This window comes from Corella eumyota, chromosome 2 (assembly GCF_963082875.1).
Source record: "Corella eumyota chromosome 2, kaCorEumy4.1, whole genome shotgun sequence".
NCBI classification, from domain to species: Eukaryota; Metazoa; Chordata; class Ascidiacea; order Phlebobranchia; family Corellidae; genus Corella; species Corella eumyota.
In genome coordinates this window covers 5,312,801-5,329,923 of record NC_137491.1, presented here as the reverse complement: position 1 = coordinate 5,329,923, position 17,123 = coordinate 5,312,801, and the positions used below count along the sequence as shown (strand labels likewise).

General features: G+C 31.3%; 4 protein-coding genes across 4 annotated transcripts; 1 reads left to right on the top strand and 3 right to left on the bottom strand.

Annotated features, from left to right (window-relative positions):
• The first annotated feature begins 683 nt into the window (after window positions 1–683).
• Window positions 684–4,982, top strand: LOC145742173 (GATOR2 complex protein WDR24-like). The gene is made up of 10 exons (XM_082559951.1): window positions 684–1,011; window positions 1,540–1,749; window positions 1,870–2,013; window positions 2,098–2,229; window positions 2,399–2,581; window positions 2,653–3,396; window positions 3,689–3,846; window positions 4,001–4,094; window positions 4,152–4,438; window positions 4,508–4,982. The coding sequence occupies exons 1-10, from the start codon at window positions 826–828 to the stop codon at window positions 4,974–4,976; spliced, it is 2,607 nt and encodes an 868-aa protein (XP_082416077.1). The 5' UTR covers window positions 684–825; the 3' UTR covers window positions 4,977–4,982.
• A 162-nt stretch (window positions 4,983–5,144) lies between these two features.
• LOC145744167 (carboxylesterase 5A-like) lies at window positions 5,145–9,562 on the bottom strand. The gene is made up of 9 exons (XM_082562285.1): window positions 9,408–9,562; window positions 9,068–9,263; window positions 8,712–8,908; window positions 6,831–6,994; window positions 6,562–6,707; window positions 6,265–6,486; window positions 6,020–6,176; window positions 5,637–5,883; window positions 5,145–5,551 (listed from the first exon to the last, which is right to left on the bottom strand). The coding sequence occupies exons 1-9, from the start codon at window positions 9,560–9,562 to the stop codon at window positions 5,398–5,400; spliced, it is 1,638 nt and encodes a 545-aa protein (XP_082418411.1). The 3' UTR covers window positions 5,145–5,397.
• Window positions 9,563–10,079: 517 nt separating this feature from the next.
• Window positions 10,080–12,830, bottom strand: LOC145744166 (carboxylesterase 1C-like). The gene is made up of 9 exons (XM_082562284.1): window positions 12,669–12,830; window positions 12,398–12,593; window positions 12,054–12,250; window positions 11,734–11,897; window positions 11,393–11,538; window positions 11,065–11,286; window positions 10,803–10,959; window positions 10,420–10,666; window positions 10,080–10,258 (listed from the first exon to the last, which is right to left on the bottom strand). The coding sequence occupies exons 1-9, from the start codon at window positions 12,821–12,823 to the stop codon at window positions 10,105–10,107; spliced, it is 1,638 nt and encodes a 545-aa protein (XP_082418410.1). The 5' UTR covers window positions 12,824–12,830; the 3' UTR covers window positions 10,080–10,104.
• An 804-nt stretch (window positions 12,831–13,634) lies between these two features.
• LOC145742232 (pyrethroid hydrolase Ces2e-like) lies at window positions 13,635–16,398 on the bottom strand. Its single transcript, XM_082560016.1, has 9 exons — window positions 16,244–16,398; window positions 15,985–16,180; window positions 15,712–15,908; window positions 15,483–15,646; window positions 15,091–15,236; window positions 14,697–14,918; window positions 14,308–14,464; window positions 13,890–14,136; window positions 13,635–13,788 (listed from the first exon to the last, which is right to left on the bottom strand). Exons 1-9 carry the CDS (start codon window positions 16,396–16,398, stop codon window positions 13,635–13,637), a joined length of 1,638 nt encoding a protein of 545 aa, XP_082416142.1.
• Between the last annotated feature and the right edge of the window lie 725 nt (window positions 16,399–17,123).

The window sequence follows — 17,123 nt, the reverse complement described above, 5'->3', positions numbered from 1 at the left end:
AAAATTTGTGTTCGTTCTTTATGCAAATAGGGGGGAATTCAATTTATAGATTAACATTAGCCTAACTAAATTTGCTAAATATACGTTTTTCGTTTTGTAGAACAAATAAGTTTAAATTTAATACATACAAAGTGACTAATTAATCAGAAACTAAAAGTCATCTGGTTAAATTTGTTCTGGTTACCACAAAAACATGAACAACAAAACTTTTGTTATTGATCTACTGAGCTTTTGTAACACGTTTTAACGTATTTCGATTATAGTTGAAAAAAATTGATTTGTTAAGGAATGATATTAAAAGCTAAAATTTAAAAAAGGGGTATGGTTATTTTAACGTTCTTTTTAACGTATCCGCCATAATAAAACGGTTTTATGGGATAAATTAAAAAAAGTTGTGTCAAATCGTAGACATTTTTAATAAAGTGATTTTTAGATCTTAATTATTTATTTACAAATACATATCTAGATAACTGACAGGCTAACATTCTGACCTATCCTTTTATAAAATTTTTAGCGTATGGTTAAAATGTTTGTATGGCTTAATTCTTCACAGATTTGTTTTTTTTGCGCAATAGCATATGTTAAAGGGAATTTAGAATTAAATAGTCTGCAACTGACATTGTTCTGAAACAATCAGACATTATATAGTTTCTTAGTTTTCTTAGTTTTTTTGAATTAACAACATTGATAATGTTTTACCTACAAACCATAATTAAAAATAAATTGTGTTAAAAGTTATTGTCAGACTGTCAATTAAACACATAGGTGTGTTACATAACCGGCAATTGTTATGAATTTATTTTATTGTTTTAGTAGAACCCAAAAATGGACTATCCTAATATTCATAAAAAGACAACGCATGTTAAAGTTGGCACAGCAATTAATGCATTAAGTTTAAGTCGAGACAACTCAAGGGTTGTTGTTGCTGGAAGATCATTGCTTAAAATTTATTCGATTGGTGATGATGGTTCATTTGGGGAGCCACTTAATCTACATTTTGGTCGAAGACAGGTTATTGTTCTTAAAATACAGTTTTATTATTTAATTTTCATAGTAGCTTTTTTGAAATAAATATGAATATATTATTTGGTATTTTTGTATTAATTTTTTTTACGTAAGATTACATTATTAAACTATTAGGGTTTTTCAAATATAATCATAAAAAATTGTATATCAAACGACAGTGCGGTGTAGTGGTAAGAACACTTGCTACACCACAGATGAGGTCGTGGGTTCAATCCCACTGCCCACATACTGTAGCACCCTTAAGTAAGGTGCTATAAACGGTATGAACTCCTACTGAGCAAGCACTTAATCAGCAGCATAATTACCGGGCAATTTTAGTCCCTATAATATCCCAAACTGCCACAGGCAACTTGAGACTGGGTCAGAGTAACTAATGTTACTCCATGTTTAAGTCGCGCATTCGACTTTCCACATCGAGGATAAAAATATATACAAAAAAAAAATATACCTAATAACTGTTCTACATTAACAATTTTGTGACATACAGATCTTATATTACGAGTTTTTCAACAGGGTTTAAATATGAGTAGTGCTGACGTTACTTGGAGTCAAACAGATGATAACAAAATAGCCACTGCTGCAACCAACGGTGCTATAGTTGCATGGGATTTATCTGCAACTGGTCGAAACAGACAACTGGTTGTGTTTCAAGAACACAAACGAGCCGTAACCAAAGTACAATTTCACCCATCTGAGGCACATTTAGTAATTAGTGGATCACAGGTAAATAAAATGAACTTTTTAATGTCAGCTTAATTTTAAATTTTTACATTCTTCGGATAAAAATATCTATTTGGTTCATAGTTAACAGTATGATAGTGCTTGATGAAATTTTGTTTTCAGGATTCTACGATGAAAATATTTGACCTCCGAAAAAAGGAATGTGTAACCACTTTTGTAAGTAAAGCTGATGGGGTGAGAGGTGTGCAGTTTAGTCCACATTCTTACTTTCAATTTGCGGCAAGTTTTGATAACGGGAATGTTCAGGTAAATATAAATTAGTAAACATATCTATGTTAAACTACAGTATACTAAACGTTATCATGGTATGTATTGGTTGATGTATTTTAGGTGTGGGATTATCGCAATACAAGCGCATTTACGCTGCAGTATCTTGCCCATAAGGGTTCCGTTTATGCCCTTGATTGGCATCCTGATAAGGAAAATACACTGGCCACTGGTGGAAGGGATAACATGGTAAAGGTAAGGTAGTATTTTAAATTGGGTTTATCCAGCTTTACGTTTATTTTGAATACTTTTTTAAGTTTAGGAAAAACATGTCCCATTCTATTTGAGCGCATCTACGTTTTTATGTATATATTCATCTTTAGTTTTGCAAATTTTTTGTAAAAATAAATAACTTTTGGTAAAGATCTGGGATATAGCAAACAATAAAGCAAAAGAGTCTGGCAACATTCCAACAACATCATCAGTTTCATGCGTGAAGTGGAGACCCAATAGAAAACATCAACTAGCAACAGTTTCTATGATGCTGGATTTTAGTATCAACGTTTGGGACCTAAGAAGAAAATTTGTCCCGTTTGCCTATTTCAATGCAAGTATTTTATCTTTTCTTTTAAGTTATTCTCTAATGGGTAATATTTATTTAAATTTTATCTTTTATAGGAACATAATAATGTAACAACTGGAATTGTGTGGAGAAAAAATGATTGCGAGGATTTATTTTCCTGCTCAAAAGATGGAACTTTGTATATGCACACTACTAGGGATGCTGTTCGCCCGGCAGATACAACAATTAATACAGGACTTGTTATTAGTCACCTTGGCTACATTTGCCATGTGACCGAGAAAAATTTTAATGTAACAGAGGCCCAAAGTCCCACTGGAAGTACAAGTGGAATTTATTCCGGTGTAAAACTGGGTTCAATTGGAATATTTCGAAAGCAGTCATCGCAGCATTCTGATTTCGAGTTATCCTATTCTGTCCCATCATCACCAACTCTTCAAATGGGATTCAAAATGAAGAGATTTTTAAATTGTGATTCCCGACAGACAATTTTCGATTTGGAAAATTTAAAAGTTACTCCATGCCTAGATGTTGATGATGAGCGAACTGCACTTGATACGCTAAATGAACACTTGTACAACAAGGGCTTTATTCACATGGCAAAAAATTATATATTAAATGGAAGAGAACACAATGTTAGTTTTCCAGATTTGTGTAAAATTAACAGTAAAGTTGCTTTGGAAGCTGGTAACAATAACGCGGCAAGGGTCTGGTTAATCCTTGATGTTTTTTATTCGAATGATGTTAAATCTATTGAAGACAAGAAATATGAACCTGCCCTAGAAAAACATAAAAGAAATGACAGTGGTGGTAGTAAAAGAGCTTCTATTGTTCCCCGAAAGGTATACTCCTTTTAAACAACTAGTTAAACGCCTTGTAAGCCGAGTTGCATTTACTTATGACAGTTTCTACTAAATAGTTTCTTGTAGTGTGGTTACATTTTGTACCACAAATAGGTTTTTTTCTTTAAAAAGCTATAAATTGGACATACTTATATCTTACATGAGGCCTAATTAGATATAGGATATTTATTTAGGTTTTATAATTTACTTAAAGGTTAATTTTTGTTTAAATTTTGCAGAGGCAATTTAATAACCACTGAATTTAATATTTAAATATTTTGTTAACATTTAGGATGAACAGCAATCAGATTTTGGGATGGGAGGAGACACAGAATCAGAAGTGAGATCTGACGAAGAGAGGAAGAGAGAGATGGAAGAGTATTTAACTGATATTGCGAAGGGTCGACATTCTGAACCAGATTTTTACTCAGATGAGGATCGCATTCCAGAGTAAATTTACAAATGAATTTTTTTTATTATTAGTTGTCTTAGGTTTATACCTACCTAATATGTAATTTTACTTTTTACTTGATGCTTTTTATCTTTGTGGCCCTTGCTCTTTAAGTATTGAACAAGTTGATATTGGAATATAACTTCATCACAGATTTGGGGATGATGGAATGACTTCTGATGCAGATATTACATCGGAACATGACTGGCAAATCACTCTTCAGAGCGAGGCCTTCAATCAAAAAGAGGTATGTATTATATTAATAAAGTATTCCAAACTAAATAATATGAAATAAGTATATTAGGATTTGACGGAGGGAGCTTTATCTGGGTTTGGACGCATTGATGCCCCATCTGAAATGACCCATGACGTTGGTGAGCAACCTGTTAACTATATTCCCCATGGGGGTCGCTGGCAACAATCTTCTGCATTGCCCAGACACTCAAACTCACCAATTTCATCTCAACACTCGGGTGTTGAAGGAGGAACTTCGGAGGTGTTTGATTTTGTCAAATCCTTTGTTGTTAAACCATCATTGTGGCCATCACCTTTAGATATAATTAAAGACGAAACAACGCGAGAGCAATTAGCGTAAGTTTTTGAATTAATACACTTGATTGTTAATTTTTGTTTTTAGTTTTTACAGCTTATTTGTTTTAGATTTTTTGCGGAAAAAGGCGACGTTCAGTCATCAGTTTGTATTTTATTAGCATTATGGTGTTATGGTATTTCCGTTCATTTTTCTCCTACCGATGCAAGTGTTGAACAATGGCAATTTTCTTATCTTGATTTGCTGGCAAGTCATCAACTGTGGGTGCAACACGCTAAAGTCGTAAAATTTAGTCAGACAACTTCCATTCGGATGTTGTCTGCTTCTTCAGTTGTGCACTCCAGTTGTGGCACGTGCCAGAGGAGGATGCCGACAAATCATGCTTGGTCATGTGATCGCAGATTCACTGATCCAGAACATAAACGAAAAGGTGTAAGTTGTTTCTTGTGCCACTTACCTGTAAAAGGTTTGTATACTTATTGTCAGAGTTGTGCATTTGGTGGCCATTTTAAGTGTGTGGCAAAGTGGATGGATAGAAAAAGGGAAACTGGGACACAGTGTTCAGAACATTGTTGTTAAAATAAATTTATATTATTATAAAATATGGTCTAATTTTATTTCTTTGTAGTTTTCCTATTTAAAAATCCACAGTTTTACTCACCACAGTAGGCAACTGGATTTTTTTATTCAAGCAAATGCTTAGTATATTATACTAAATTAAAGCTATTTTAGGGAAGTACAATAAAAGTGCTATTCCCGCCCATTAATTTAAAGTCACAATGTTCAAAATCAATGTCATTAACTTCCAGGAACAACTACAGGTAAAATACTAAAGTAATATTATATTAATTTAATTCGTCGATTCGGTTCAGTATGTAACAATCAAATTCAACTAACACGTGGAAATACATTTGCAAGAAAACTTCTATTTTAGTTACATAAATCACATAAATTAAGACAAAGATTATCCCTTATTTTAAAATCTTGATACTAGAAAAAATTACAACGTTAATAGAGTTTCCTTCCAAAATTTCGCTGTTTCTTCGCACAAATTGTCACCAACCGCCATGGGGATTTGAACTGTAAGGTTCTGTTTAGTATTTTGGTTGTAATTTGGCCATTCAACGTCCACTTTTTCTCCCTTGTTTGGATTGCTATTAAAAAGACAAGAATGGTTTTTAGGAATTGAAGGTTTTAGTTATGTTTGATTTTTGTGCAATTTAGCTATTTAAACTATACCCAGTTTTTGCAAAGTTGGTAACATAGATCATCCATTGTCGACTTAATTCTTTCTCATCTGTGCTGTATTTTAATTCAAACGTGGTCGGCCCATTATAAAATGGATAGCCGAACGTAAACCCAACATCGTCTCCGTGATCACATTCACAAAAATCGGGCTTCTTAGTTGCATTTCCGTATTCATCCTCGTGGTGTAAACGCAGTTGTTGGGTCATTTGGTAGAGGTAAGTATTCCCACTGCTGATTTCTATAACAGGAAAAGTTTAAAACTTTGTTTAAGTTTAGTAGGCTGCGGAAGTAAAATAACACTCCATGTAGAACAAACTTTAACTCCGTACTTAATTTTAAGTTACACATTATAGGGCTAAACAGTATTCGTATACCTGAGTGAATATTCGCTTGCTCAACACTTGGTGCAACAAACCATATATCTCCCAGAAATCTGCTATACATTTTGCTCCATTTTAATGTATCGTCATTACTAATGTTGCGAGAGTAAAAATTGATGGTGGCATTAACTGTTTTCTCTAAATTGTCTTCCTACAAAGTGTCCGTTAGAATATAATTAATAAAAAATAAAAGTTTTTTTTTTTTAGCTCTACTGAGGTGTGATTGTTAAATGAATTACCTTTACGTAATCAGCTAACATTCCTCTCATTACTACTTTAATAAAATCTTTAGTTAAACCATTCAAATAATTCGGAATTCCCATGGACAACATTCCCTGAGCCTCGGTGTTATTACAACCAACAATTAAAGGAACACTTGATTGAGTTTTGTTCCTTATTAATGTGCTGGGGTCATCGGGAATTATTTCTTCATCGATTAAGACAGCAAACATTTTCATAGTCTGCGAAATTTGTGCAACTTATTTAGGATTAAATAACACATGAAAAAAAAAGCTATAAATATAAGATTAAGCAACCTTTGCCGCTTCTTCTTGTGCTTTAGTTATGTCTTGAAATGAAGCGCTTTTTAATCTTTGCATTATAGCTTCTGGTTCTGTTTCAGTGATTTTTAAAGCTTTTAAGAATGCAGCACGGTATTCGGAGTAATCTTTTCGGATCAGTGCTACATACGTTTTAAAGTGTAACAAAATAAATATACAATTGGCCTACCTATTTATATGGTTGTTAAGGTATGCAACTACGTTAGGTAGGCTATAGAACATACATAACTTGCACTAAATGCCACCTGGTAAGTTGATTGTTCCACTATGTTGAATAGCTTTGTGAAACAAACCATTTGATAAAGGTGAAATCATATGACAACCGACTGATACAGAACCAGCACTTTGTCCAAATATTGTCACATTTTCGGGGTTTCCACCGAATTCTTTAATATTATCTCTTACCCATCTAAGTAAAATATTTTCTTTTTTTTATCCTATTTTTAAAGATAACGCTAACACCAAGCGATTTTAAAGTTATCTATGGGCAATTCTTATTGGGAAAGTGTTTTTTAAAAAAAAATTAACTTAAATTATTTGTTTAATTAACTTACCTGTTTCTTTGGTTTTGATATTTAAAGTTTAAATTTAAAAAAATTTAGGCAAATATCTTTTTATAAGTGATTTTTTTTTTAAATTTAAAATGTACAAATTTTTTTGCACTTTTATGGCTATTTTAAGCAATAATTTTAAGTTAATATAAAAGTTAAAAAAAACAGATTACAACAGATTTGTAAAGTGTTAGTATAAGAGGTTTAAACATATGCTTAACATAAGTTAAACAACAAATTCTATATTACAATTTAAAAATCAGCAATTTTTAAGTTTTTAACTTGTAAGAATATAGGTAATTCCGTTACCGAATTTACATAAAAAGTTTTATAACTTGAAATTTAATCAAATACAACTTTTAATATTTTTAATTCTCTGATTTTAGTTGTTAGGTACTATAAATAAAAACTAAACTTTAATGTTCCTTATCAATTCTATCTACAATAATGGTAACGGAATTACGGGTAACGGAATTACAACAACAGAGAATTTGTAGAAATGCTTATTCTGCCTGGTTTAAGTGATTTAAAATAATATAATTATTTTTATAAGTAAAAAAATGAAATGGCATTGTAATATAATATCCATTTTTTTTAATTTTGTGAGAAAGTAGTTTTGAAATTTATAAATTAGTTTTATGGGTACATATATTACTAAATAAAATTAAATAAAAATATTTATAGTTAACAAGTTGATTTTTAACTGATATTTGGCATATTCAAACAATATTATAAGCTATTTTACCCACTAGACTTATTGTTTTTGCATAATTATCCATTTTATTTAGGTGTAACAAATTGTTTCTGCGACATCAATTTTATTACTAATTTAGAGTTTAGCGATTTAGAATTTTAAACATGTTATGTTTGTTTGTTAATTTTATTTTTGGAGTTATGTTTGTAGTTTTTGTTAAAATGGTAGTAAGGAATTTTAAAATTTGGTTTGTTTGTTTCTGTTTAAGAGTTTATTAAAAAAAAAACCTAGTAGTTTTTAGTTTTGTAATTCCGTTACCAAGATTTTTTTAAAATTTTTTAAGTTAGGTTTGTTTCTTATTTTAACAGTACCTAAAACTATTTTTTTTAATTTTATCTGAATTTGAGTAAATTTAAGACTAAAGTTACATGCCAAAATTAGACAGTGTCTTTCTGTTACTTAAAGTGTAATTCCGTTACCAGGTTTTTTTAAGTTAATTTGTCAATAAATAAATATTTTTTAAACCCCAACTAAAAAAATTTGGTATCTTTTTGTTGCTTTCAATAAGGACAATTATTTACACATGTTTAATTTAAGTTAGTTTTTATAAAATTCAGACGAATTGGGATTAAGTATTACCCAACTTTTTATATCTAATTTATTGGCGTAATTCCGTTACCAAACATTTTTCAATTTTTAAGAAGCATAGAAGTTCGAACTGGACTTCTATGCTTATAAAAATTTAGAATGGCAATATATGGGTTGTTTTAACTTAAAAAATGATTTCAATTATATTAAAAAAAAAAATTATAGGTTTGTAAACCACAGTAATTGTAATTCCGTTACCGAAGAATTGCCCCTATAGATATAGTGTTACTCACCCCAGTGCCAATATTTGATCTTTGATTCCCATGTTTCCTTTGTATTTTGTATCTGGGCCCAAAGTTAAGAAACCAAACACATTCACTCGATAGTTGGGTATTACAACCACAACATCATGCAATGAACATAAAACTTGGGGGTCGAAGAAATCAACTCCACCAGCTTGAAATCCTCCACCATAAATCCAAAATAAAATCTTGACAAAAAAAATCTTTGCATCAAAAAACTATAAGACTGCATAAAGCTTTGGAGTATTTAAAAAAAATTGAAATTTATGGAAGTTTTTGTTACAAGTGCGTTACTATATAGCCTATATACGTCATTATAATTTACTATACATATAAGTTATAAATACTGGCATGTTAGCATTTTTGCAAGGATTCGAACTGAACACGTTTAGTTGCAAACAATCTTCCGAGAACGTCTCAAAGCTTGAATTATATTGATTGCAAACGACGAAGGTGTTTTTCACCGACTTGTAGGTGTCCGGACTCTGCGAAGGGCTACCTGGTTGGATTGTTGCATTAAGAACTCCTTTCCACGGTTCATTTCTATTTAACATATATATAATTTTTTTTATAAAACATGACATAATAAGCAGATGCATAGATAAAAAAAAATTTTTATTGCAATAAGTTTACTTTTGCAGTTTAAAATCTCATTTTGCGACTTGAATTTTATTGCAATAAACTTACCTTTGCGGAGGTTCGAACCTTAGATCTCCAATAGGGGGCTTAGCATATGGAATTCCTAGGTAAGCGTAAACTTGTTTTGCCTCGTGTACTTTTGGAATGTTGCTCAACCGACCTTTAACCTGACCACAAGGGGCACTTACAACTGGACAAGCCATAACTTTAAAGGTCAATTCAAAATATATATAACGTTCCTTTCCTAACTATATTTCCCAATTGTAACTTGCATTAAATTTAATATAGTATATTTATGCGAAAAATCTTTTTATATACCAAATGTCACCGAATTGCTAAACTTTTTTAATAATTAATTACTTCAAATATGTGTACGCTATCGTAAGCTTTATTTTAAAACGACAACAGATGTAAATATTTGACTTCGGATCTACCTACGGTTGGTTAATTATTGCTTTAAGTTTTGTTTGCTTTTAAAAAGCCAAATTTAAATATTTCGCAATTTATTGCAATGCGAAATTTCTTTTGCTGTTAAAGTTTATTTTGTTTTAGATAAAGTCATTCAATCAACGACAAGAATTAAGAAATATAGCTGTAATAACATTGTGACACAAAATCTAATATCATCCGTTCTAAATTATTCCTTCTTGACTATTTACAGTTACAAATATAATATTGCTATAAATGTTTAATTAGTGTAATTTAAAATAACATAAATTTGTTTTAGTTAGATAAAACTATTTAATTAGAAGGTGGCAAATTTCTTGTTCCAAAATTCATATTCCTCCTTGATGAGATTCTCTTCTATTGTCAACGGAATTTTAGCTTTAAGATTTCGTTTGGTTTTTCCGTCGTAATTTGGCCATTTTAGGTCAACTTTTTGTCCCTTGTTTGGATTTCTAAAAAAATCAAAATACACTTGATTAAAACTTTAGCGTGAGTTTGTCTAATGAAACATTTTATTTGGCAGAAGTTTATTTCATGTGTATTGAAAACTATTTTTTAAATATATAATTTTAAATTGTAGTTTGTGTAAGTCTATACTTTCTTCTTAATTTACCCAGTTTTTGCAAAGTTAGTCAGGTAAGTCATCCATTTGCGAGTAAATTCTTTCTCGTCCTCACTAAATTTGACATTCAAGGTCAGAGGACCGCCATAGAACGCGAAACCAAATGTAAAATAAACGTCTTCACCGTGGTCACATTCACAATAGTCAGGCTTTTTACCTGCTTTTCCATAACCATCTTCATGGTGGAAACGAGGTTGTTGAGCCATTTGGTAAAGATAAGTATTTCCACCACTTATTTCTAGAAAAAGAAAGTATTGTTAGAGGGTATATATAAAATACAAAAAATATTGAAAATCTTTGCAAGTAAAATTTTTTGCATTAAGTGGTGTAAGTATAGTGCATTCTCTATTCAATTGTTTAGCCAATAGAATTACCAGAGTGAGCTAATGCTTGCTCGACAGTTGGCGTCTGAAACCATAAATCACTACTAATCTTGCAATGAACTGTGGTCCATTTTAGTTTGTCGTCCTTTTCAATGTCACGCGAGTAAAAATCAATTGACGCCTGGATGGCCTTTTCTATATTCTCCTTCTAAAAAATTATTAAAAAAGGTATTTTTGTAATCCTTTATTTTATGAAAAAAAATTTAGTCTGTTATTTTAAAGAAAAAAGGTAGTTCCCGGTAGTTTACTTTACCTTGACCATTTCTTCATAATATGATTTTGACGTACTTCTGACAAATTCTTCTGTTAAACCTTCCGCGATGTTTGGTATACTCATAGAAAGTATTCCCCCTGCCTCCGTGTTATTACAACCGACTATAGACGGAACTTTTGAGTAAGCTTTATTCTTTATCAATGTATTGGGTTCATCGGGGATTATTTCTCCATCAACCGCAACCCCAAAGTATTTCATTGTCTAAAATTGCCACATTACGTTATAATATCTATTTATAATTTATCTTGTAGGGGACTGTCCACAAAAACGCGCAATTGTAATTAAATATTTAAAGAAATAACACAACCTCTACACCCTTGTCTTGAGCTTTCATTATTTCTTCGGTCGAACAACTTTTCAGTTTTTTCATGATCGCTTCAGGTTCTGTTTCAGTAATTTTCAGTAAATCAAGAAACGTTTTCCGATACTCGACGTAATCTTTTTTAACCAAAGCTAAAACATAAAAGTAAACTTAAGTAATAAATACAAACTGAGGCAACGAAATAAAATTACTGTATGTGTTTTATTTTTAAAAAATTAATTTTTTTGTATTTTGGTCATTCTTGAACGACTTAGGTTAAAACTGGACCAAATATTGAGATTTGTGTATGTAGCTACATTAACATTGAAGAAATATAGGCAACTAACATAACATGTTGATTGTTCCACTATGATTAATAGATCTATGGAACAAATCACGTGACACGGGTGAAACCATATGACAACTGACGGCTACGGAACCAGCACTTTCTCCAAATATCGTCACATTTCCAGGGTTTCCACCAAACTCTTTAATATTATCTCTCACCCATCTAATAAATTTTAAAAAATAATGCATTATTTCATAAAATAAAATTATGTAATATAAGTAAAACTTTGTTAATTGATTGTTTTTTTTCAAAACTGCATTTTACTTGCCAAGTACGATATCCCAATCAATTAAAAACATATTAGTTATTAGTACTTACTCCAGTGCTAGAATCTGATCCTGGAGTCCCATGTTTCCCTTGTATTTTGTATCTGGTCCCAAAGTCAAGAAACCAAACGCATTTACTCGATAGTTGGGAATTACAACCACGACGTCATGTAACGAACATAACACTTGGGGGTCATAATCAGAAACTCCTCCCATTTGAAATCCGCCGCCGTACAACCACACCATAACCTGAATAGATTATTAAAAACTTTATAAATATACATGTTAAGATCGCAAAATTGTAAAAAAGTGTTTTTTTACGGAACTGCCAATTAAATGTATGTTGTTGTTTTAACCATAAAAAATATAGTAATACAAAACAAATAAACTTTTTACCGGCATGTTAGCCATTTTTTTAGGATTTGAGCAGAAAACGTTGAGATACAAACAATCTTCACTGGTATAATGAGTGTCAGCCTTATATTGGTTACCAAGTACAAAGTATTCGTACATTGGTTCTAACACTGTGGTATTTTGCGCAGGACTTGGTGGCATTTTTGTCGCATCAAAAACTCCCTTCCATGGTGTATTTCTTACAAAAACAAAAATATATGCTTATATAAATTCAAAAAAACTTTTGTTTACAAAAAAAAGTCAGTTTACTTACTTTTGAGGAGGTTCGAACCTAAGATCTCCGATCGGTGGTTTTGCAAATGGAATTCCAAGGTAAGCGTAAACTTGTTTTGCTCCACTAACTTCTGGGGCCTTGCTTACTAGGCCTTTAACCGCACCACAGGGAGCCTTTACAATCGGACAAGCCATTTTTAAACTAACCAACAACCTAACAATACTGCTGTTTTAATAAATTGCATATTTTAAAAGTTATATAAATTAGACAATAATAACTTGTCATTCTTTAATTACTTCTTAAATTTTGTTGCAGCCTTACAATTTAAATTGGTTTTGTACTACTATTTTTTCTGGTATTCTAATATCGTTACAGCTCATTCCTGTTATTCATACTAATGGCTAGATTATACTTTATACTTAACCTATTAGCTTTCAAAAAGGAGAAAACTTTAACCATATTTGCTCGTTAAATACGACCTATGTCTAAAATAAACAACATAGGTTTTTTTAAAGAACTCGTCTTTCTCTTTACGCGCGCTGTATAGGTTTTGGCTATTATCGTATTTCGAATGTTTTTTAGTCCTTCGCAAATCTGTTTTCAGTCTCTTCAAATATTTTTCGGCCTTTTGTTTGCTATTTCAAAGGTTGAATTTGCTTATCAAATACTAATCTTATCAATCATATTTTATGCCGAGTAAGCCATTATTGTTGCACAATGCCAGAAAGGTATTACTTAAAATGTGTAATTACTTAGCTATTAAAATAAAATTTTTCTTACCAATTTCACTGTTGGCATTCTAACCATTTTGTGTTTATACAAACTTTAATTTTACATGCGTTAAATTAACAAATTTATTTTAAATACTTTACATAATAACTAGGCGTTGATCCAATTTGTAGTTATAATTTAAACAGTGTTGAGAATGGTATTTTATAGTCATCAATAATTAATTTTATTAGATTGCAAAATAAAATATTGCTATTCAATATTTAGGTAACATGGTTACAAAGATGGTAACGTCTCGTTCCAAAACTTCACTTCTTTTTGACTTAAATTTTCTCCAACTTTCAAAGGAATTTGAACTGTGAGGTTTCTCTTAGTTTCCTTGTCGTAGTTTGGCCATTCAACATTAACTTTTTCTCCTTTGTTTGGATTTCTACAAACAGTTGAATGTTAAAATTTATTAACACTAAAATATTAAGTAATAAATTTTGTAAAGATGGAGTTTTTTTCACACGGTATGTACTTATAGCCTACCCAGTTTTTGCAAAATTAACCAAGTAGGTCATCCACTTTCTACTTAGTTCCTTTTCGTCTTCACTGTATTTTACTTCAAATGAGGTTTTTCCATTGTAAAAAGGAAGGCCGAAAGTAAATACTATATCATCAGCGTGATCACACTCACAAAAGTCAGCTTTTTTATCAGCGCTTCCATAACCATCTTCATGATGCATTCGTAGTTGTTGAGTCATTTGGTAGAGATAAGTATTTCCACAGCTAATTTCTATATAGTTTACGTTAGGAATTATTTTCACAGCAAATTTTTTTTAAAAATACATGTTGTTTATTATATATTGTATATCACTATAATATCAGAAACCGTATGTTTACATATTTAAGCCTAAAAAAACTCACTCAACGAAAATTTAAGCCATTTAAAATAAAAATAACTTACCTGAGTGTGCTTTGCTTTGCTCTACAGTTGGTGCTACAAACCAACTATCTCCAAGAACTTTGCTGTGGATTTTACTCCATTTCATTTTATTGTCATCACTAAACCTATGTGAATAAATGTCGATGGTCGCCTGAGCAGCCTTTTCCAATTTGTCTTTCTGTGGAAGAATTACATTTGAACAATATAAAGTATACAATAAGGTACATTTTAAAAGCCCCATTTATAAACTGTTATCTTTACAAATGCCATATACTTTTTACATAGATTATTAACATATTAAAAGAAGGTAATTACAAGTAAAAAGGATTTTTTTTCAAAACACTGAAAAATGTACAGATACAGAACATTTTAAAAGATGAACGCAATAAAAAAAGATGCAATCAACTTACTTTGACAATGCTTGCCAAACTTCCTTTTAGCACTTCTCTGAAAAATTCCTCTTTTAATCCCTCAAAATATCCTGGGAAATTATGACACAACGATCCGTCACCTTCTGTACTGTTACAACCGACTATAGAAGGTACTTTTGAGTAAGCTTTATTCTTTATTAATCTGATTGGCTCGTCGGGCATTATTGCTCCATCGACAACAACAGCAAACCATTTCAATTGCTAAAAAAGTTTGTTTTTATTATTAGGATGATCCTTTTTAAAAGATTGAATACTTTATATCAAAGCAACTAACAAAAGCAAAAACTTTAAATAAAAGGCACAGACATGTTAAAGTTGAAGTATATGCTTGTGTTATTTATCAAGTGTTCATAGCTATAGGACGTTAGACTACCTTCACTAAGTCTGCTTGGGCCTTTATGATTTCCTCTGTAGAAAAACTTTTTAGTTTTCTCATTATTGCCTCAGGTTCTGTTTCAGTAATTTTAAGGTTGTCAAAAAACGATTTTCTGATTTCTAAATAGTCATTTTCGATCAAAACTGTAAACAAAAAATTAATTGTTTATTTAAAGTTGTATAGTTAGGTTATTTTGGTGTGATGTGGTAAATTATTTGTAAATTTTACTGCCGCTGAGTTTTTGGAAAGTCAAAATAATATTGCGCGAGTTTAAACGATAAAATTTTTAGTAGCAGTTTTTTATTGAGTCAAAATGACTCGAAGTTAATTTATATTTATAATAAATAATTGAATAAAAAGTGTTTATATGCAAAAAATGTTAAATTTACGTGGAAGGTTGATTGTTCCACTATGATGAATAGATCTATGGAACAGATCACGTGATAAGGGTGATACCATGTGGATACTGACTGATACAGAACCAGCACTTTCTCCAAATAGTGTGACGTTTTGTGGGTTTCCACCAAATTCGCGAATATTATCTCTCACCCATCTAAAATTTATATAAAACAATATTATTAAAATATTGCCTTATTACTATCGTCTAAATATACTTACTCCAGTGCTAGTATTTGATCCTTGATTCCTATGTTGCCTTTGTATTTTGTATCTTGTCCCAAAGTCAAGAATCCAAATGCATTTAATCGATAGTTTGGCATTACTACAACGACGTCATGTAAAGAACATAAAACTTGGGGGTCATAGTAATTCACCCCACCCGCTTGAAATCCTCCCCCATAAATCCAAAATAAAACCTACAAACAATTTTGTTGTTAATGAATACCAAGATTTAATTTTTGTTAAATAGTAATTTAAACTTAGGCCTATTACCGGCATGGCGGCATCTTTTTTGGGATTCGAACTGAAAACGTTAAGATACAAACAATCTTCACTATTTTCATCAAGGTCAGCATCAAACTGGTTGGTAGCCAAAAACGTGTTTTTCATTGGTTCTAACAGTGCTAAGTCTTGTGCAGGGCTGGGAGGTTGCTTGGTTGCTTCTAGCACCCCTTCCCATGGCTCGTTTCTGAAAAAAGAACACGATAATAGCTTTTTTGATAGATAAACAGAGAGTATCAAATCTACTTACTTTTGTGGGGGTTCGAACCTAAGATCTCCGATAGGAGGTTTTGCAAATGGGATACCTAAGTAAGCGTATACTTGTTTTGCTCCACTAACTTCTGGTACCTTGCTTACCAAGCCTTTAACCTGACCGCAAGGTGCACTTACAATTGGACAAGCCATTTTAACTTTTTTATATTTTTGTTCAGAAAAGACGTTTCAGCAGAACGTAAATCGTAAATTTCTTTTTTTTTCTAATTATGAATCTGTTTAAATTTGTTCTTGTAGCCTACTAAAATGTACTGGTTTTAAGTTTTTTTTAAAGATACTAAAAGCCGCAAAATTTTAGGAAATTGTTGTTTACACTGTGACAATCAAACACCCGTTTGAAAACTTTAATGTCATTTGGTTAGCGATCAATGTCTTAGGCTAAAAAAAGATAAATCCATTAACCGCTTCGAAGCAGGTTAAAGGATGCGCTCTGTCTGCTGGGGTATTGCTTTTTAACACTTAAAGCGATTAATTAAGTAACCAAAAATTTAATGCTAACTGATGCCTATTATATATTATTAGTCTAAACCTTGTCTAAACCCGAATACTATTAATCATGTTAATCTAAATGATAAACTTATTACATAGAATAAAGAAAACCTCAGTATATTCAATTTAAAATTTGTAGCTGTTTAATACGACTAATCTAAATTGTTCAAGGTTATATAATTATGCATTCCTAAATATTATAAAGGTTATTTAACCTACGGTTAAAAGCTGACTTTGCTTGAACTGATGTTTAAAGAGCAAAGTAAATATCGTGTGTAGAGGCTTACACCCACTAAATCAATTATGAGTTAATGGGTCCAAACCGAGAAAAATGGCCATGTCATTGAGCCCTTTAAAATTGAAAATTA